The 23,925-nt window shown below is 32.9% G+C and overlaps 1 protein-coding gene across 2 annotated transcripts in view; it reads left to right on the forward strand.

The window, feature by feature from the left end:
• Positions 1-23,925, forward strand: part of LOC142227429 (T-box protein H15-like) — a 32,028-nt gene that overhangs the window by 2,555 nt on the left and 5,548 nt on the right. The window contains exons 2-3 of one of the 2 annotated variants that reach the window (XM_075297981.1): positions 11,433-11,728; positions 11,790-11,920. In XM_075297981.1, coding sequence (XP_075154096.1) covers positions 11,433-11,728; positions 11,790-11,920 — 427 coding nt within the window. The remainder of the gene's footprint in view (positions 1-11,432; positions 11,729-11,789; positions 11,921-23,925) is intronic. The other variant, XM_075297982.1, reaches the window with a different exon arrangement.

Genomic DNA, 23,925 nt, shown 5'->3' on the forward strand with positions numbered 1-23,925 from the left:
AGGAAAACGATCATCCCAAACATGTTTCAAGAGCACAATATTATTTTGGGACGGGAACAATGGAATTTTTTTTTGTCACAAAAATATGGGTTTCTCGCCAAACATAAACATGCTTAACGAAATCAGATCATAATTTGGGAGAAAATAACATTGATACGACAATGTTATTCCAATAATACATTATGCTCTTCAACCATTACGGAGGTGATCATATTCCTTTTCTGGGTGAGTGATCAGCGAGATCACTCAATATATATGGCTCGGGGTAGCCCTGTTTGTTCGTGTGAGTTTGAAGTTTAAGTTCATTTTCCTTTAGGTAAAGAAAATCATTTTAGTTTTAAAAATGTCCTCAAATTGGCTCATATATTGAATCTTTAGATAAAAATTCAAATATAAAAGCACTTCCAAAGATGTTCTCCCAAAAATTTTCATGAAGTTATTTTAACTTAATTTTTTAAAACTCGTGCTACATTCATTCTTAAAAAAAAGTGTGACTTTTTTAAAATATGAGGTCAAACGTTTCAGACAAGCATTAGAATGCACTAAGAAGCGTAAAAAATTATAACAATTATCTATTTGGAAAAATATCACAAAATTATTTTATTCACATCCAAAACACTAAATTCAAATCACTCCTTAAGAAGTGATTCAAATTCAGTGCAACGGCTATTAAAATGGGGGACATCCTTCCTTGACAAGCCCATCCCAGATGGATCCGGAAGTGGTGCAAAATTGACGCAGAAGCGATGAATTTAACATTTAAAAATTCACAATTTTTTCATATTGGATTTAGTATTTTTATCGACAAAATTTAAATGATTTGTACCATTTTATGAATTCTTACTCTGTTTTTGAAACAAAAAAATTACCCATTAAAAGTATGAAAAAAACAAGTTATAAAAAATTGAATTAAAAGAACATCATTGGGAGTGCATCTTCTGGAAGTGCTTTTAAAGTTGTGCCTTTGGAAGAACTTCCAAATTTTTTTGCTGGGACGTTAAATTCATCGCTTCTGCGCCAATTTTGCACCACTTGCCGATCCAAAAGAACATTTTTTCTACTTTCTTGGCGTTTGATCGATTTCAATAGTTTTATGTTAGTCTGATATCAAGGCGAACTAGTTTTTTGTCCAAATTAATTATTCAACATATTCACAGAAAAGAATTTCACGAACATTTTTCCAACTAAAGTCTTAATTGAGTTTTAAAAAATATTCAATTAAAAATTTAATTGATTCACAAAATTTTTAATTGAAACAAAAATCAATCACAAAAATTAATAGTATCAATTAGTTTTTTAATTGACTTTCAATTATTTTTTTAATTGATACTATCATTTCTGTGATCATCATTTCAATTAAACAATTAATTGGATCAATTAATTTCGTGATTGAATCAGAAAATTTTTTTGTGTGTTTTACAATTTTGATATGACGATTAAGGAATTGGTTTTGTTACGTTATTGAAATGAACACATAACATTTCGAAATGATTTACATTTAAATTAAATAAAAAAATATCTTCAAATATAAAATTAATTGAACATTTTATTTGAAAATAACTATTTTCCACACCCTCAATAAAAACATTTCTGTAACATATACCCCAAACACATTTTGCTTCAAATATATATTTTCAGGATTGGTTCAAACAAAATATTGTTTGTATTGTCCAAAGATATTATGTTTCACTTTAAGCATACACTACTTACATTCTTTTACTTGCAGCATAACCTCTAAGTCTCTCTTTCTAAACACATATATGTTTATAGGCTATTTCTAAATTAATATATGTTTGCATATAAACATATTATAGTTACAGAAATTGTATGCCCCAAACATAATATATTGCAACATATTAACATATATGTCCAAACATGTTATGCTAGTTTATGAACATTGTACGCTTGCACTTAAAAATATTGTGTTAAATAATTTGAGTTCCAAACATATAATTTTTACACCCAAACATATGAAAAACAGTCTTTTTCGTCCGTGCACTATTCATTTGTTCTTTTAAGTTTGACTCAAATCTAAAGAAAAATCCAACTATAGTTTTAATCGAAAAACTCGAAAAGTATAAACTCTTACATTACAAGAAAATTATTTCATTTCAAGAAAAATAATAATAAATAAATATTTGATTGCCTCATTTAAAAAAAAAAACGGTTTTTCGATTAATTGAACGTCCCAAGTATGTATTTTACTTCTAAACAATTTTAGGATTGAAACTATCATTTTCGTAATTCAAGCTATTTTAATTAAAAAATTAATTGGATCAATTAATTTTGTGATTGAATCATAAAATATTTTTTCTCTGTTAACTTAATTTAAAGACACAACTTGAGTTGAGAATTAAGAAATATACACTCAAAAAAAGTGAACTCTCTATTTCACAAAAGCCAATTTAACTTTATTTTAGTTCATGGAATTATTATGTTTGGGGAAAGTTTCCTTCAATCTAATCATTTTTTGCGTACATTAGTTAAATTAACTAAAAAACGGGAAAAAATTATACACAAGTTAAGTATAAAGATTTACTAAATTTGTATTTCTCACAAAATAGTTTATTATTTCTTTGAATTTGTAACTTTTACTGCAAATGTGTCCATCATGAACTTTGTATGTCACTAAAGACATTTTTGCAATTTGCAACTCCAATTTTTTCCTTCATATAAATAAATTTTCTTGAATTTGTCAAAAATATTTACTTATTTTTGTGATATCGGCGTGATGCAAAAATTTTCTTCCTGGTGGGTTCACTGTTTTTTCAGTGTAGAGAGATTTTTCTTTTGGGTTAAACTAATATCACTACCGCAGTAGCCATCATTGCGCAATGAATTTATGCACAAAGCAAATAGTCACGGGTTCAATCCCGGTAATAATAAAAACCAGTTTTCACTGTTGGATTGGTTTAGTCCTTCATTACATACATTCCTCAATATTCTCGATTTGCACAACTTGTGTACAAGTGTTGACTCACTCCGGGTGATACCCTTTGATTCCCCTATAATAAGAACCAATATCATAGAGACTAAAATAGAATTAAGTTTCATTATTTAAGTGTAAAAGAGTTCATCCCTATCAAATTTCAAAACTGTACGGATTGAGTGAAATACGTACACTGAAAGGGAGCCTTGTCAAAAGCTCATCTTTCCAACTATTTTAATTTTCGGAAATCAATTTTTCCACTTTTATTGACAATTTTGCTTTATTTTAAAGGCATACAACTTTAGTTGAAACCTATTAAAATATAAAAATAAATCTTTATAAAATTTAGTTTAGTTACAATATCTTTCATATTGACCTATGATATATACACGGACGAAAAATAGTGTTTTTCATATGTTTGGGTGTATATGTTTGGATTTCAAATTTTTTAACACAATATTTTTAAGTGCAAGCATATAATGTTCATAAACTAGCATAACATGTTTGGGACATATATGTTAATATGTTAGAACATATTATGTTTGGAACATAAAATGTGTGTAAATATAATATGCTTAGATGCAAACATAAATTAATTTGGAAATAGCCTGTAAACATATATGTTATGTGTGTAGAAAGAGAGACATAGAGAGTATGCTGCAAGTAAAATAATGGAAGTAACCAATTGGCGCCTTAAAAATATATCCACACAAATAAAATTTCATTAAAATTCTTTACTACCAGTGTATGCCCTAAGGTGAAACATAATATGTTTGAACTATACAAACAATATTTTGTTTGCACCAATCCAGAAAATATATATGCTTGAAGTAAAATGTGTTTGGGGTATATGTTACAGAAGCGATTTTTTTAAGGGTGTATGAAACACAAATTTCTTAAAAATAGAGAAATTTTAATTCAAAGGAAATTTTTAATATAAATATTTTTAAGTTTTTCATTACATTTATGGGTATTTTGAAATATTAATTTTTCCTTTAAAGTCGTATGGCTTTAAATAATGTATATAACTGAAATGGGCTATATAAACGAGCTTAAAATTTGGATTCCGATTTTTTTCAGAGTGTTGCAGCGGTGATTTAAATTAAGTGGAGAGAATTAAACTAGAGAATATCTAAAAACACTTAATCTCATACCAATTTTGCAAAACACAAACGCATTACAGACAAACGAATAAAGACGTTACATATCAAATATATTGACTTATCGCCAATTAAATTAATATTTATGGCAAAAGTTTGCTGTGAGACGATTACAAAAATGTGTTCATACAAGCAGAAACATTGTTGTCACCATCATTTCCGGCGATAACGCAACATTTTCCCCAGTGAGCGTAGTGCTCATAAAAATAGCATAGTTGTTATCTACCATATTATGATCTTGTTGGAAATCCCAATTAAAAGAACATCGTCTAAAATATTGTATAAATAAAAAAACAAATTTTTCATCGGTGAAAGAAAGACGCCACCAAAAAACAAATAAACATAATTTTAAATAAATTTCTTAACTAATTTCTTACTTGCTTGTTTTTATAATTTCGTACACTTACAAAAAGTCTTACAATAGTTTGTCTTTTTTTAAATTAGGTTGGTATTGATTCTCAGCCAAAGAAGTGACGGTATATTTAAGACGCAATTCACTATTCAATTAAAGTTTTGCCTACATGATAGTAGGACACAAATCTCAAATTATTCGGTTTTTTGTCAGTATTCGTCAATCGTAACATAAAACACCAAATTCGAACTCGCCTTCAGGTATAAATTACACCATTTAAGATTTATTAAAACCAAGTTGTCGAATAACCTAACTCTAAGGGCAAAGCGCGAGAAATGCTATGTAAAAATTGACATGACACATACTCATACAAAAAGCGATTGCCAATACCAAAAAATATTTTGATTTTCTTTTAAATATTTTTTGATTGATATTTATTTTTTATCTATGTGGGTATTTTCTTTTTTCCGAATATGAAATTGAATGTGTTTAGGCTTAAACATTAACATACAAGCATATTTCTCTACAACAAATTTGCAATAACTGATTGCTCTCATTTGATACTTTCATCAATCTTTCGTAAGAAATATCGGTCGTCAACTTTATCTCTCTCTGTTATTTCTAAATAAGCACATGTTTGTACGAAATTTAAACATTAATAATGTCTGCATGTACACATATTTTATGTTATTGGAGAAAGTTTTATATCCCATACATAACATGTTATGTATGGGAATGGTGCAATGGTTCGCATGCGCGCCTTGCATACACAAGGTCGTGGGTTCGATTCCTGCTCCGACCGGACACCAAAAATTGTTCACAATGAATAGTCTAAGTGAGCCTGATATATCGGGCTGCCACACTGAAAAAAAAGCATACTCGGTTTCAAAGATTTTGTCTTTACTTTAAAAAATTTGGTATTGATTCCGAGCCAAAGAAGCGGAGAATACAATTAAGGATACTTTTAAGACACAATTCTCTTTTAAATTTAGGTTTTGTGTACTTGCTTCTAGGAAGCAAATTTTAATTTTTCGCTTTCTCAGCTTTTTTTCTTCATATGCTATCAAAGTCCTTTAAAAAGGAGTTAACGGCAACTTTATTTTCCAAATTAGGACTCGACTTCCAGTAGAAATTATGCTATGTTTGAAGTAAAAAACTTCTTTAAAATAAAGTTTTGAAAAACATGTCCTATATTTGAACGATTTTTTGCTTTGTAGTCAAGATGCAAAAAGACAACAAATTTAAAGACAATTTCATTAAATTTAAAGAATTTTTCTGAATTATTAAAGTCAAGTTGACCTTAGCCTATAAATTTTTTCTTTCATGTTAAGATACCCATTTTTAAGTCAAATCACTTAATTATAAGGACAATACGACTTCATTGAAAAGTTTATCGACTTTTGGACAAGGAAAATAACTTTATTTTAGAAAAATGCGTCTTCTATGCCAAGCAAAATTTGTATTCGTATTTTAAAGACATGAAATCTTTGACCTCACGACAATATTTTTTTCAGTGCACCTAACCTAACCTAACATGTTATAACATATATGTATGTCTCAGAAATTTTATACTACTTTATAAACATTATATGCTTGAATATGTTAAAAAAAAAAAAACAAAAATTTTGAGTGCCAAATTCGTATTTTTTAAATCGAACCCCTTTCCATATACACAAATGTTTGGAACTCAAATTTTTAGCCCATTAATTTTAAGTGCAAGGATATAATTTTCATAAACATAAAATGTTTGCGAGATATATGTTAATACTCCTACGGGAAATTGGTGCAAATTGCCACCGACGGACCTATCACAGAACTGGTACCGGTGCTCCAGTTAGTTGCAATTTTTAAATAGTCGTAATTTATTGATTTCCGATTAAAATCTTATTGGATCTACAAATTTAGTGAAATAAAATTATCAATGTAACCTATTGTTCGACATATTTCAAAAGTTTTTTATTTCGAATGCGATGCGGTTATCCAAAATAAAACAGATTTCTAAGAGTCTGGTTCCTGAGGACCTGTCTATGGAATGCTCCTGCTAAATTGTCCCAGGACGTGTCCTTTAAAATGAGTCCAAGACGTGTCCTAAAGTGAAAATTTACCCCGTCAATGACAAACCCATGTTAAAGTGGCTGGTCCCTTTCATACACACCAGGGACTAGTCCTGTACCGATCCTGTGGTTGATCCATTTCCCATAGGGACGTTAAGTTAGGATAGGTGGCAGCTCGATGTATCAGGTTCACTTAGACTATTCATTTCATTGTGATATTACATTTGTGAATTTCTCTGTTATCACTGAGTGCTGCCCGATTCCATGTTAAGCTCAAGGGGCCTCCTTTTTATAGACGAGTCCGAACGGCGTTCTACAGTGAAACCATTTAGAGATTTGTTTCAAAGCACTCTAACAACTAACCCACCGCTGAAAAACTTTTTGGTGTTAGGTCGAAGCAGGAATCGAATCCACGACCTTGTGTGTACAAGGCGGGCATGCTAACCATTGCACCACGGTTGCTCCCATGTTAATATGTTAGAACATATTATGTTTTGGACATAACATTTTCATAACTACAGTGGATGCAAACATATATTAATTTAGAAATTGTCTATAAACATGTAAACATGTATATGTGTTTAGAAAGAGGGACAGTGTATCGTAATCATAACTACGGAATTTGGCGTTAGTATTCACCACAGCGATCCATATTTGGCTATACGTTTGGCTCCATTTCAACTTATCCCCAGATTTTAATTCTTTAGCCAGTTTTTCAGCGGATTTGCTTGAAATTTGCTACATGAAACTTCTTACCTATTTACTGATCGATTCAGAAGAGTCCATCCTATGTCTTCGCTCCAACCTTCTTGAAATTTCGTATAGGGAAGTTCTATAGCACAATAACGACTTCTATATACCCTCAGAAAACGAAAATTCCTTTAGCTGATTGCTATTTATTTAGTTAATAAAAAGTAATCGAGTTTAGTTAAATGTTGGTACATTGCTTACTTAATGACATGAACTAAAAATTCACCCAATTTTATCTAATTCGAAATATGCACAAAATAGCTTATTTTTTGTAAAACGAGTAAATTTTATCTGATTTAAACTTCGTATAACGCTAGACATTTTAACAATTTTATACTCCATTTCTTCTTTAAAGTATAAAATTTTCTTAAACAATAGGAATTTGTTAATAAATTTTCTTCTCTTTTTTGGGTGTGTGCATTAGTCTTGTGTCGTTCCGGAACGAACTAGTTCCAATGAACGGTTCACTAAAAGGAACGATTGTCACTAGTTCCATCTCTTTTGTCCACATCGTAACTTTCGTAATTAAGTTTTATATTCAACTTACGCTCCATAGTTCCGCGGATCGCAATTTGATTTTTTGACTTTTGTTTGAGCTATATGACAATTTATTCATTTTGGCGCGTATGAATATTAAATCATACTTGATTTCCCATACTTGATTTCCCATGGGGAGGTTGCAGTCCTTGGACAAGGACGTGGTCCTTGTGTCGACCCCGGTACGAAGAACCGACTGCAGTGAGGGTCGAATATTAAATCATTGATTGGTATGCTGCTATTCAATAGTTCCATCTCAGGCTCTTCACAATATACAAAAAAATCTTAATTTCTTGCAATGAGTTTAGTTACTTCTTTAAATTTTCCATTCATTATTTTTTCTTCCTATATTTCTATAAACTATTTTAAGTAATTTTACTCAATTTTTAATATTTGACCACGAACTTCGTTGCAAATAGTAAACAATGTTATCTCTGCCTTTAGTAGATGACAGTGATGACAAATATAAAAAGCTGGAACGAAAAGGAGCGATGGAACGATTTGAAGGAACTAGTTCCTTTGTACAAAAGGAACGGCGAGTCCGAATCACAATGGTGAACGATTTTGTCCAAGACTAGTGTGCATATTTCGACTGATATAATAAAAATGTGACCATAATGCCATCATTAGTCATTCAGTCTCGTTTTCGCACCTAGTAATCATCTGTGGTGTTCATTATACCTGCAGAATATAATCTATACCGCTTCATGTTTAAAGTCAAATTTCTTTTTATTGGCAATTGAACAAAATGCTACTTCATCACTACGAATTTTCCACTATATAATTTCACCTTACCCCATTGTGCTGGTTAGTTAGGTTACTTTACTTAATTAAATACATGCAAATGTTCACATCGCTGAAAAGCAGAATTTCTTCAATAAACGAATATGGATGCCATCCATTCATTAATTACAAGCAAATTAACAACTGAAACCAGACAGCAGAAGAAGCAAAAACAAAAGCAGAAATATAGTAATAATTAATATATTTTTAAAATGCATAAATGCTTTATATCTCCTTCTAGCCATCGTGGGTTCTGTTTCGTTTTCAGTTTTCCATTAATTTTTTTTTAACAATTATTTGCTGTTGCTGCTGCATTTATCACTGGTCTTCCAATGTCTGCTAAACATGCGGGCTTTCGATAGAGAGAGGCAAAACAGCCCACAAACATGAACATTTGGAAGAAGTCAGCGTCCGATATTTGCATAATAGAGTCATTCATTTGAAAGTTTTCTACTAACATGCCACTGATGCATTAACAATCCCATTAGCTTTTGAATGATGATCCATCTCGTTGTAAATGGATGAAATTTATTTGAGTCGTAGATGAAGTGGAAGTAGAAAATGATTTCTCCGATTTATTTCGAACATATAGAATTTTGGTCGGAACTTCCGATATTCGATGTCACAAATATTTGATTTACTTGAAACTTGGGGTTGTATTTGATCTGATTTGGTGAAGTATCCGATTTGTACGTTGGTGTAGCACGATCATTCGGTTCTATTTTGTAAAAATGTAGATGTCCAAAATTGTATCTGATGTGTTTTCTTTTCAATTTATGGATATAGATGAGCTAAAGATGGTTGGCAGTCGTCCATTTTTTATATAGGTGATCTCCAAATTGTACGTCACTCAGAAACATACTTATTTCCTCCCAAATGGAATTGTAGATCAACGAATATCGTTTGCAGTATTCCTTCCGCTAAAAAAGGTTGTTTGGAAGAAGAAAATATAACTTTAGTTGTTAACGGTTAACATATTTTATAGGATGTGAAAAGAAAAGTAGTGGAGACACACTCGAAATATTTTTTGTAAATTTCCTCATTATTTATTTAGTTCCCAAGACTTCCCAGCAAAATAGAGTGACCAAATATAAATATAATTCGTCAATTTAACGTTGTCAGATTGATCCCGTCTGCTCTCAGTTTGAAAACACATGTGTGTAGATTCACGTTCATGATTTTTTCTATGGATGTAAAAATCAGAAAATTTAATTTTATTGCACTTCAAAATAAGAAATTTTTGGTTATATTTCCCTCCTCAGGTTATATTTCCTTCTTTTTTACACGCACAGAAAAAACATGTTTGGGCATGGTTGTCGCATCCATTTAATGCTTATCTAGAGTATGTAATTGTCGCGAAAACCATGTATTTTGTCTTTGTAAAAATAATTTTCGAGCTGAGAAAAATATATGTTGACAATAAGCATTTAAATGGTTCTCAAATGCCGCAAACATGTTCTATTATTTAAATGATAGAATTTGAGACCATTACATGGTCGGGAAAATCATGTACCATTCTGACCATTCTTTTTTGCAGAGAAAAAAGTATTTTTATAGGTTACGTATAGACACGTCTAGAACCATTTCATGGCTATAAAGACCATGTACATTGTTTTCGTGACCATTTAATTTTTTTAACTTTTTTGCAGCGAAAATAATTTTATAAAAACATTGATTTTCACGATTTTCATTTTGCGCGTCAGTCGTGTGTTGATTGTTTTTTTGAATGGTCGGAGAATACGAAATTCCTGTGTTTTGTGTTAATTTATTTATTCAGAAGTGGCACGTGGTTTTATGTGAACACAAAAAAGGAAAGTTTAATTGAAAATGTGCCTATTTTTTATTCTGTATTTTGTTATATGATATCGTTTATTTTTATTTGCAGTTACATGATATCTGCGTTGGTACATTTGATGGGCACGAAGTAAATATGGAATGATTACTTATTGTTACTTATTGCACGACATTATAAATACAAATAACAATGAATTAGTTTATAAATAAATAAAAACAAATAAAAAAAGTTAATTTTGTGTTTTCTTTTCTCAAGTGGCGTCCTTTTTTCGACGACGAAAAAAAAGTTTTTTCATAAAGATCAAAACATTTTAGGTTGTGACCATGTTCTTTTATTTGGAAGAAAAACATTTTTGACGAATATCATAACAATTTAGATCGTGACCATTGTCTTTTAATGGAAACAAAATTCTTTTTATCAATATAAAAACATTTTAGATTAGGACAATTTTATTTTTCTTAGAACCATGTACACTGAGCCAACATGGTTGCAGGTGAAAATGTTACATGGTCGCCACAAAAATAGCTCCTATCATATTATTTTGCTCTTCGAAAATGATTGTGACAATTATGTTTCTTCTCTGCGTGTAGGGACTGAAGGCACTAATATATAGAAACCGTACCATTGATTGGCTTAATCGGTTACGAGTATGCCCAAAAAATTAAGTTTAACGACCAAAACAGACATACACATATTTTGTTTACATGGACAATATATATCGATGAATTTGAGGAAATTCTAAAAACTAGACACTGTTGAAATTCGCCAAAGTTGAATATTGGCGAGGACACAAGTGAAACGATAAATGAGTACATCCATCACAGCTAAACTCTACCAATGTAGATAAGATTGGGGGTGTGCAAATAAATTAAGTTTTTTTTTGGCAGTGATCTTTGTAGTATATATTCATTGTGAATACATTAGAAGCAATTAAAAAATTTTCACACTTCAACGTTTGTGATTTTTGATTTTCATGGCAGAGACAAAGGAAAGATACAAATTTCTTAACATGAAAAATTCATTCGAGCAATCATTAAGATCATGATTTCTTTGCTTTTGTCGTTTTGGTCAGGTCCCTTGTCACTTGAACGCTTTCCGGATGGTGAAGATGATGGCGATGTGGATGTAGTCGACTGCAGTGACTCTGAATCGGCAGCAGCGGCTTCTCGTATCTCGCGACATGGTATTCCGCAGCATATGCAAAAGTCCGCCTACAAACACCGCGTAAATTACAGCAATGACAGTGGCAATGGAAGCAGCAATCACAACAACAGTTCAAACAGTAGCCGAGGGAGAGCCTCACCACAAAGTCCCGGTCGTAGTGAAGATGACCGTCTATCCCCAGAGCCAGCGAAGGTAAAACGCAAAGTTAGCAAATCCCTTCGAGTAATCAGAGTAACATCGTAGACTAATCACTGTTTCTTTATAGTCTTCTCCGAAAATTGTTGGCTCCTGCAATTGCGATGAACTTCTGCCCATCCAATGTCATTTGGAGACCAAAGAACTATGGGATAAATTCCATGAATTGGGCACAGAAATGATAATAACCAAAACAGGAAGGTAAGTTTATTATTCCACCATGGATGGTACATATTGGATGTTGAAAAATTGTGGACATTTATATTACACATAACTATATTGGATGTACTAACGTTACTCCATCTGAAGTTCATTCATTTTCACACTGACATCATATGCGTGTCACATGGTAGGGAAGAAGGCAAGGAAGTCCTACAATACCAAAGTACATTAACAATGGTCATAAAAGTGAGACACATTTCCATTACCGAGTAGGTTGTTTATGTGAATTTTAATTGGAACAAATACACCGCAAATAACTCATCATGATAACTCAGTCGAAAACATTTCCATCAACTCCCCTCACAACAAGAATAGGCAGAATGCTTTTCAAGTTTACAAGCTTCGCTAGTTTGATTGTTGAAGCACACAAATAATGTAAGCACGAGAGCAAATAGAGGCAACCTTTCCTCACTCACAGTCACAATTAGTTTTGTGGCGAATTGTGGAATAAGTTTGGTATTTCATGTGTTTTTATCACAAATGAAAAATTGTCTTCAACACGAATTTGATAATGTGTTCCGAAAGTCATATCCACAGAGATACCAAATTTTTCTTATTTCTCACAAAAAAAAAATAATTTTCTCAAAACTGCCAAAAAAATATTTTTCTGTGTGCACACAATTTAATATTCTCTAAAGTGTAAAATAATAAGAATTTCCATTATTTTCCATTGATTTATGGCAATTGAAACACATTTAACTTTAACCCCCATTTTCATGAAGCTCCGTTAGTGCTCCGTTAGCTAACGAACTTTTAAACCGTACCATGGACATATCTGTCATCTTGCCTATATATATTCCACATGCCAGTTAGAAATTTAACTGCTGAAAATTTTTCAGTTAAAGTTAACCGGAGAGAAGATATTTGCAACTTACTTTCTGTTAACTGGCAGTTAAAGCCTAACGGAGTTACAAGAAAATGGCCGTAAGTAATATAAGTTGTGTTCTTTTACGTACTACTAGTTACTACTTTTACTAGTTTTTACTAGAAACCGTTCCTCAACCCCAAAAGATAGTAAAAGTAGTAAACAATTTTAAGAGAACAATGTCAAAATTCATGTCTCTTTTAAAATTTTTTTACTACAAGTTACTCGACAAATTCTTTCGAGTAAAAGTTGTTGATATGTCATGACAGAAATAATTATTTGTTTTCAAATTTTCCAAACTAAAGTAGTTCCAAATAGCTTTTTTTTTTAAATAATTCTGTAACTTTTTAATGGATTAAGAAATCATCATAATTTTTTCTTTGTGCCAAAGCTGAAATGTTTTTCTCTATATATAGAGGTTTGTAGGTCCCTAGTGGATTCACGGGCTGGTCTATAGACGTTGGAAGTTGGACACCTCGGATGTATGAAATTTAGTGTTACTTGGCAAACGCGCAATTATGCACCGATTTTCATGATTTTTGCTTTGCTGGATAGAACTTATAAACTACCATAAAAAGATTGTGTATGTGTGCGAATATATCTAATATTTGCGAGATATAATTTATAATTTATTTTTTTATATATAATTTATTTTTAATATAATTTATTTTTTTGCAAAATTTGAACAAAGTGGGGTCTGTATTTTGAGTCGAGAAGGACTACATTCCTTATAAAATTCTACGTATTCCGGAGGAAAATTTTGTGCACCTTTGTGCTTTAGATTTAACGTGTAGACTCCACAATTTGGAATTTCAAAACAATGCCGAACCAATACCACTTGTTTCGAAAAAAAGTACCAAAACATTGACCGACCAAATTCGGCACACCCTTTAATGGACCAAAAGTACCTCTACGTTTTGAATTTCATGCAAATCGGATAAAAGTTTTAATGTCTATGTCATTAAGACCCCAATTGGGGGGTCGGTTCATATGGAAGCAAAATCGAAACTTAGGCCGAAGATGGGACTACATCTTCAAAATTGACCTGCATGTAGAAGAAAAACGTGTCTGGTAAAATTTCAGCACTATAGGTTCATTATTGAAGGAAGTAGCCTGATTACAACAGATAGCCAGACAGGGAGACATCGTCTTATAATTTCTCCCTGATTAAGACTATATATACTTTCTATAGTCAGAATTCGTTATTTGTATGTGTTACAAACGGAATGAAAAACCCCACCTTATAAGATACTGATAATATGCGCTATTACTCTACTTTATAGCCCAGAAGTCAGAGTTTTACTTTGATTTAAAATTTTGCAAAAGGAGTACTTTTTATAACAAAGTAAAAACCTTCTTTCTATCGTAATAAGGATTTCAAAGTTTCCTGCAAAAAATCTGCCATTTGTCAAAAAAATTTCGATATAAAAGTATTTAATTTACCTACATGTTTTGAAAATATTTATTCAAATCACAATGCTTCTTTTGTTTTTTATTTGACATTTTTAAAATTTTTACTATATTTTCGTTCCTGTACATTTAACAAATATACAAATCTGAGAGGATTTTCAATATTTCTCTCTTTTACTACTTTTTACTACGAGTAAAGTAAAGGAACACACCTATAAATAATGTTCAATTAAGATTTATTATTGTTTTAAATAATAATCGGTGATTCGGATTTAAATCTATTTAATTAAAATTTTACTAAACTAAACTAAATTTTACTAAAACTAAGTTAATGAATTGAGAATTCTTCATTAGGACAACAAAAATGTCCATTGATAGTATGCAATGTTTCGTTATTTAACCATAGAAAATAGAACCATTGAAGCGGAGCATTTTTTTTGTGATATTTCCTGATTGTCAGATCTGCAAATGTGCCTTCAGTATATCTAATGTACATATAAAAAATGAATTGTATCACCCTTTTTAAAGGGTGATACGGTCAAAATTTGGTCAAGGGAAAACGCGGTTAAATCGGTGAAATCGTTTATATAAAAAATCAAATTAAATTTCTTTTTCAAGTTCAATTAGTATAAAATTCAGGAAAAATATTCAGTTGGGCTTTCGCTTTTCCAAATCCGAATTGCCGGGCCTCACGCTTGACACCTGCCATCAGATTTTGTACAGCCACCTTGTCCACCTTCTTCGCCGCAGAAAGCCAGTTTGCCTTGAACTGCTGCTCGTCCTTCGCAGTTTTTTTGGTCTTCTTTAGGTTCCGCTTGACAATAGCCCAGTATTTCTCAATTGGGCGGAGCTCTGGCGTGTTGGGAGGGTTCTTGTCTTTGGGAACCACCTGCACGTTGTTGGCGGCGTACCACTACATGGCCTTTTTACCGTAATGGCAAGATTCCAAATCCAGCCAAAACAGTACGGAACAACCGTGTTTCTTCAGGAAAGGCAGCAGACGTTTATTCAGACACTCTTTCACGTAGATTTCTCGGTTGACAGTCCCGGAAGCTATGAAAAAGATGCTTTTCAAGCCACAGGTACAGATGGCTGGCCAAACCAGATATTTCTTTGCGAACTTTGACAGTTTTATGTACTTGAAAATATCTGCTACCTTTCCCCTTCCTTTTGCCGTATAAAACTCCTGTCCCGGAAGCTGCTTGTAGTCGGCTTTGACGTAGGTTTCGTCGTCCATTACAACGCAGTCCAACCTCGTCAGCATTGTCGTATACAGCCTCCCGGATCGCGCTTTGGACGTCGTATTTTGTTTATCATCGCGATTTGGAGTCACTACCTTCTTGTAAGTCGATAGTCTGGCTCGTTTTTTGGCTCGATGCACGGTTGTAGACGATACACCCAGCTTATTTGCGGAGGTTAGGGTTTCGCTTGAAACTACCGGCAACTCTCTTTGTCGTCTCAGCGGCTTCCGGTTTTCGATTTCCCCCCGATCCAGACTTCCTGGCTGTCGACAAACGTTCCCCAAACACTTTAATTACATTTGTAACGGTTGATTTGGCAACTTTTAGCGATTTTGCCAGCTTTGCGTGCGAGTAGCTCGGATTTTCGCGATGCGCGAACAAAATTTTGATACGCTGCTCTTCTTGCTTGGACGGCATTTTGACAACTGAAGAGTGAATTCCAAAATCAAAATAGGAGCAACATTCTACACACACACACACCTTCAAAATGAGGGGTGTTCAGGTTTTTTAAATGCAAAATTGAAAGAAATACGTCAAGTTTATATTGACCAAATTGTGACTGTATCACCCTTTAATGTGTAATAAACTTGTTTTTGTTTTACAATGTGTTTTGAAATGTAGGCATTTTATAAAAGTCGCCTCCCAGACGAAATTTATCATAATAAGGCTAAAAATATGCTTAGCATTCTAGGGTTAATAGCAACATCATTACAATAACGAACACTTTAATTGTATTTTTGATAAATGGGTTCACATTTAATGACAGATTACTTTAATATTACGAAAAGTTTTCTCCCAGGGCGTGCAATTAGTTGTTGTTTAATTTATTTTCATGTTTTTTATTACTTCAAATAAATGTATGTATATTAGTTTATTAAATTTAAATAGTTTAGCTTAATAGTTGATATAGCATTCTTTACTCCTTAAACCCCAAAGTTGTCGTGGTATAATAACTTTCAACTGCGCGAAAATGCTCCTAGCACAAATATTTAAAAATGGTTGTCCAGCTGTCGGACGGCACAAGGACCAAGGGGCTACAGCTACAGCTATCACATATATATGTATCGTCCGAGTTGCAAAAATATATTAAAGAAAATTTAATCATTTCGTTTTGTAGTATTAAGTATTAAGAATATTGCAACCAAATATGATTATGGCCGTTTATGATTTGATAAATGAAAAATTAAAAGGGTGAACCCTGTAGGGCTATGAAGACAGTTTACCTTTATTTTCGTTCATGAATTTTAATATGCTTTAGTTAAAATTTCCCAAGGTTTTTGTATCCGTTAGTTACATTTCCTAAATTTTCTTTACTGGCGGGTTCACTTTGTTTGGTGTAGTTGTAGCAATATAGTTTTTTGAGATAAAAATTTTTTTATTTATTATTTAAAACATTACGCACATCATTAGCAATATCAGTTTCCCAAAAGTTTTGTTTGTGCGTTTAGTCCAATCTCTTAGTTTTATGATTTAACAAAAATATTCCAAATCTAAATCATGTGAACGTGTAAGCTACAGCTCAATCTAAAATTCATCGTTGCGCTGTTAAATAAGTAAAACTGAGAGAATGGTGAAAAGTAGGGCTGAATATATGGACATCGCCAACGCAATCTCAAACCTCTTACTAGAAAGGGATGTATAAAAATAGGAAAACGATCCTTCCTACTTGATATATAGAAATAGATGTTATTTTTTATAGCTTCCAAAAATTTGTATTCGAGTCTTTAATTTAGGAACCTGCTGAATAGCAACTTGTTCTTTTTTTTCAATGAAGCTTAATTGAATTTGAATAGAGAATTTATGCAATCGGAGCTCTTTTATTGCCAACTCCTTCACAGTTTTCATTTTGATAGTCCAAACGACTTACCAGGCACCACCACCTGTAAGAAAATATGCCTTTAGCTAGATGAGAAGACAAGCAAACTATTCTCATTAATGTTTTTCCATGCTTCGATAGCCGAAGGATCCGGCTGGGCGTTTCACGATTAACATTGGATATGCAATATTAAAATTATTAATTAATTAAGCCTTGAAGAGGGACCTTATTCTCCATTGTCCTTTACTATGATATGTTAATTTGTGACCAAACCTAAGGGTTCCAAGACGATGCATGCTAGAGTTCGATGTGCATTGTATGCGCTTTGCCTGTTTACCGCAGGTAACAAAAGGCCAGCGGTAGACAGGTAGGTAGAGTTGTGACACATATACCCAAGTACGTGAAAAATTGAGGTCGGTTGCATCTCAATTTTGAAAAATGACTTCTCGTCTTGCATTGTTCCAACATTCACCGTCCATAGTCCATCAAGGTGTCCTTTGTGTTGTGTGACCAGTGGAAGAGAAAGAAAAGAGCAAAAAACGATAGCATTTTCTCAAACAATGACATCCGTCTGCCTGTTGTTCTCGGTGGGCATTGCAAACCATATTTGCGGTCATTGAGATAAAATATCACGTGGTCAACGGGTTTGTTACGCTGTCAGTGCGCACTAATATGAAATAGGAGTTACCCATGCCTCTACCATCGTATCACAGCATACACATTGACCTGGTAGTCACTCCTTGGCGAAAGCAGTGAATGCTGACTCTAATTGATGCCGATACGCTTAGCAGGACTGTTTGCAAGCAGAAGCTGTAAATATTTGTCAACATTTGATTTTGGCTTGATAACAAAACCACATGAATTGGTCTTTCCAAGAAACGTCTGGGATAGTACAAAGAGTTTTCCACAGCTCAAATGTTAGCCGACAGAAGCAAACAATTGGTGCAACATTTCTCATTTCAATGGTAAGGCGAGGAAAATTCTAATTTACACGCTCCCCTCCACAAGAAAACTTTGACAATTGTATTAGGAGAGCAAATAGCACAGCCTAATGGGATGAGTGGTCGGATAGCGCAGTAATAGCCATTCAAACGTTGGTCAGTGCCGGTGAGCCAGTTTGTCAGCTCGTTCGTCTTACCGAATGTCCATGTAGCTACAGCAAATGTTAATTTTCAAAAACAAAAAATATTTAATTAACATAATCCTCTTCCGTTTTGTAGAGCAATTTTTGCTTAGTTAATATTTTCTCAAATCAACACCAGTAGACACTTCTTGGACTGTTGTATGCCATAATTTCTTTGGAGCTTAATTTGCCTAATTTCCCCATAAACAAACACATAAAATCCACACTTGTACGACTCCGGCTACCTATAGACAAAATGGTTTTTCCTGTCCACAACGAGGGTGGCAATATCAGTTTATGAATCAACTTTGCCCATGTAGAAATCGATTCGTGTATTCAGAATTGTAGAATATGCCGATTAATTAATGAACAAGTAGGACGAATGTAACATCGATCGGACTCGGCTACTATATGATGATGTCCATCATTGGCACATTTAATTATTAAAAGATTTGTTAGTTAATATTCGCCAAAATTGAATAATCCTTTGCACTCACGAGAAGTAACGTAGCAGAATATCTTGTAACAAATTTCAATATGGCTATAGAGAAAAACCTTTTACTTTGAAGTAAAGCTATAGATGTCACACACAGAAAGCAAAAAAAAATCTGATTCAATCGCGAAATTAATTGATTCAATTAATTTTTTAATTGAAATGTCTTCAATCACAGAAATGATAGTATCAATTAAAAAATTAATTGATCCAATTAAACAATAACACAGGGGAACAGTGGTTCTGTTGATTAAGAACTGAATATTGTTTTTAAGGTTATGTGGGACGCTGAATCCAAATCTGCACTTGGTGTTTTTCTATCAGCTCGATTTTTCGAGATATACCGTTATGTCCAAAATTAAGGCACTTCCGCTACATATATTGGAATAACTCTAAAACGGTTCAACATATGAAATTAAAAAAAAACATCAGAAAATCCCTAACAATATTCTCTTTAAGCCGTCTTTACATTGTTTTTAAATTTTCCAGGTAGTTATAGAGATATCGTTCAAGTTTTGAAATGTTTAACAATATTTTTTTTTGTTCTTGAAACAAACCTGTGATTTTTGTCCCATTTTTATTTTTTAGGAATTTTTCAAGAACAAAAATAAACATTTTTTGTTAAAAATTTTAAAACTTGAACGATATCTCTAAAACTACTTGGAAAATTGAAAATCAATGTAAAGACACCTTAAAGAGAATATTGTTAGGAATTTTCTGATATTTTTTAATTTAATATGTTGAACCGTTTTCAAGTTATTCCAATATATGTAGCAGAAGTGCCTTAATTTTGAACATAACGGTATGTCTCGAAAAATCGAGCTGATAAAAAAAAAACAAGTGCAGATTTGTATTCAGCGACCTCAAATTACTAATTTAATTTGCTATAAATTTCAAATCAACACAAAACAAGTTCAATTGTATTGATACTATTAATTTTTGTTTCAATTAAAAAAATTGTTGAATCAATTAAATGTTTAATTAAATATTTTTTAAAACTCAATTAAGACTTTAATTGGAAACATTTTCGTGAATTTTTTTCTGTGCAATGATCCATACAAAATTTTGTACCAAATTTTATTACGGCCGTTCATGATATGGGAATAACATGATAATGTTTATACATTTATTTGCCTGCTATATTTAAATTTGAAGCCGGTTGTTTTCCAAATTCAATAGCGTACGTTTCTTTACAATCGAACGAGTCATGGTACTAGTCCTTGTAAAGCGAACAAAATTGACGTAGTTAAACAGAATCAGCATGTGAGTAAGTAGTTCGCTCAGTAATGCTGGTGACATTTCTGAGGGTTTCAAAGCTTCTCTAAGTGGTTTCACTGCAATGTGGAACGCCGTTCGGACTCGGCTATAAAAAAGAGGTCCCTTGTCATTGAGCTTAACTTGAAATCGGGCAGCACTCAGTGATAAGAGAGAAGTTCACCAATGTGGTATCACAATGGACTGAATAGTCTAAGTGAGCCTGATACATCGTGCTGCCACCTAACCTAACCTAAGTAGTTCGCTTTGATTTTACTATTTATCATTTGTCCAATAATGAGACCATGGCTTGTTGTAATTTTGGTTCGTTACATGGAATTTACGACACTTTCATTTTCACTGCAATTATGGTTCGTTACACTATCTTGACCATTAATGGCTATATCGGTCGCGGAGGCAGCAGACTTAAAATTCTTTCACATTTTTATTTCTCTTCGCGTTCTTATCACACTTATCTCATATTACGAAAGCCTACTCTAGAACCAGGCATTCCCATGCCAACCCTGTTCAAGGGTGGGAGAGAAACAAATGCTTCTAATCCAATGCAGCCTGGGTAGGTAGTCCTCATGTTATACATAAGCGATTCTTATGTAAATTATTCTCGAGGAAAATATGATTTACGATCTTCCGTTTTACTGTTCCACATCCCCCTGGCTTTATGGTTCCACCGCCTTTCTCCCTGTGGCCGACCCTCTATTATTTTATGGCCACGTTTGTTTTGTCGTAACGAAACGTATTCCAATTTCATTTTAACACTTTTACTGTTCTGCACAGAGAAAACTCGCACATATTTTAAGACAAGTTAACACTTGGATAAAAATAAAACAATGTTTGGTGCCGAACATGTGGTGTGGAGGGAAATGAGGTCTTACTCTAATATTTAACTACATCTGCCGTTTGTTTGTAGTCGGTATTTACTAAAGTGAAGCATTTTAGCTTTCAATGCCATGATTTATGGCTGACTTTTACCATGACTTTGAGAAGAAGATATTACCTATTGGCACAGGATGAGACAGATAGTAGTGACGAGTATCTTTAATACGTAAAACTATGTCCTACTTAAACTTCCTATTCTAAAGAAAAACTTTAAAAGAAAACTTCACTTTATTATGGAATTTTAGGGGAAACTATTCTGAAATTATAAAAACAAACCTTAATGGCTCACGAATTTGAGTAGTGCATAGTTATGGTTTTCGGTTCGCAAAAAAGATACAGATGGGACCCTCTTCAGCATCGCGAGATTAAGAAGAAACATTTCATTGCATTGTATCAAGGTCGGATTAAAAGTGTTCGCTTAGGTATAGGGGCAGCCCGTCAGGCTTCTTATAGCATTGTGTCCATTGGGATACCACAGGGGTGAACATCTCTCTTATGACACAGTGCTGTCCGATTCCATGTTTAGCTCAAGGAGAAGGAATCTCCTTTTTATTGGCGAGTCCGAAAGGCGCTTCACATTGCTTTGAGAAGTTTTGAAACACTCTAAAATGTCACCAGCATTACAGAGATGAAATTTTTGATGTTCGTTCGAAACTGGGATTGAACATATGACCCTTAGTATGGAAGGACAGTGTGCTGTCAATACGACACCATCTTATTAAAAAAATATTGAAAATACTCACAAAAATTTCACTTATATCACAAATGAAACAAAATATTCAACATTATTGCCACAGTACGTACCACTCAAAAAATCTGAATTATTTGAGTTTATATACCTTCTTCTTTTAAATATTAAAAAGTTTTTTTTTATAAACCATCAATTTTGAGTTCTAAGTCATAAAAGATGTCAAAATGATGATAAAATACTGAATAGAGCTACATTTCAAATAATATATGCGGATTGAAACTGGCAGCTATAAAATTGTACATATTCAAATTTTGCTGTTATCAACATATCACAGAAAAAAATATCAGCAAAATATTTCCAATTAAAAGGTTGATTAAAGTTGAATTTTTTTAAATTAATAAATTAAATGAGATAGAAACATTGAGTTAATTAAGTCAATGATTGAAAATATTTAAATATTTGATTAAAAAATTGATTAATACAATTAACTTTTTAATCAAATTCGGAAGACCAAGTCATTTAAAAAACTGATGGAATTTTATTTCAAACAATCAATTTTTTAACAAAACGGACAACAAAAAGTCAGTTAAAAAATTAATTAAAAATATTTACCTTTTTAATTAAAAAATTAATTAAGTTTTGCCATCAACATCATTTAATTTTTAATTGAATCAATTAAAAACTTAATTGAATTTTGTTTTATGTCCAATTAAAACTGTGATTGATACTATCTCTTTTGTGATTGAAAACATTTCAATAAAAAATAAATTTCGTGATTGAATCAGAAAAAAATTCTGTGTGTGATGTTGGATTTTGAAAACCGGATTGCCAAAAGTATAATATTGCTTCACGTATATGATCAACAAACATCGGTACCAATGGATTCTCTTGAATTTTCAATTTTAATTGTCTACTTTCATAAAGCTTTTTTACATCCCCCTTTTCAAACTGTATTATTGCTTTACAACTGGACAAGAGCGTAATGTAATGTAGCCCTGTAATTAACAGAGTCTTGCCGCTGTTTTCCACACAGTGATGGTTTTCCATTGCAAAAAAAAAAAAAAAGTTCCGAAGAAAAAGCAGAACCAGCCGGCTAAGTCGTCATTTGGAGAAGCTGTCATGTCGCACATGCAATTCGGTGTAGCATTGCATTGCGTTTCATTTCGATATCAATCTATGTCAACACTTCGTTTGCCATGTTTTATGTGGCATTGCTATAATGCCGATTGTTGTTACAGTAACGACGGCCGTTTTCCTATGAGCGATTTTGTTGTTGAAACTTGTTACTGTTGTTTTGTTACATGTCAGCATTTTATTTACTCTCAATTTGAAGTTCTGACATTTGAATGCTTGTCGTTTGCTCTGTTATTGTAGCTCGTTATTGGGTGTTGTTGTTGCAACTGCAAAAGACGCGGGTTGCCTGTCGATGGTGTTACGAACGCAAATCTGCGTTGAGTTGTACTTCATCACAAATATCACTGTTCAAAAATGGTGTAAATTACTTGCAAAATATTGGATATTTCAAATGTAATTGGCTATCAAGAATAAAGTGCAAATTCAGTTAACTAATAAAGGGTGATTTGTTAAGAGCTTGATAACTTTTTAAAAAAAAAAACGCATAAAATTTGCAAAATCTCATCGGTTCTTTATTTGAAACGTTAGATTGGTCCATGACATTTACTTTTTGAAGATAATTTCATTTAAATGTTGACCGCGGCTGCGTCTTAGGTGGTCCATTCGGAAAGTCCAATTTTGGGCAACTTTTTCGAGCATTTCGGCCGGAATAGCCCGAATTTCTTCGGAAATGTTGTCTTCCAAAGCTGGAATAGTTGCTGGCTTATTTCTGTAGACTTTAGACTTGACGTAGCCCCACAAAAAATAGTCTAAAGGCGTCAAATCGCATGATCTTGGTGGCCAACTTACCGGTCCATTTCTTGAGATGAATTGTTCTCCGAAGTTTTCCCTCAAAATGGCCATAGAATCGCGAGCTGTGTGGCATGTAGCGCCATCTTGTTGAAACCACATGTCAACCAAGTTCAGTTCTTCCATTTTTGGCAACAAAAAGTTTGTTAGCATCGAACGATAGCGATCGCCATTCACCGTAACGTTGCGTCCAACAGCATCAAACCACACCAAACAGTGCATTTTTCGGGATGCATGGGCAGTTCTTGAACGGCTTCTGGTTGCTCTTCAC

This window comes from Haematobia irritans, chromosome 2 (genome assembly GCF_050003625.1).
Source record: "Haematobia irritans isolate KBUSLIRL chromosome 2, ASM5000362v1, whole genome shotgun sequence".
NCBI lineage: Eukaryota > Metazoa > Arthropoda > Insecta > Diptera > Muscidae > Haematobia > Haematobia irritans.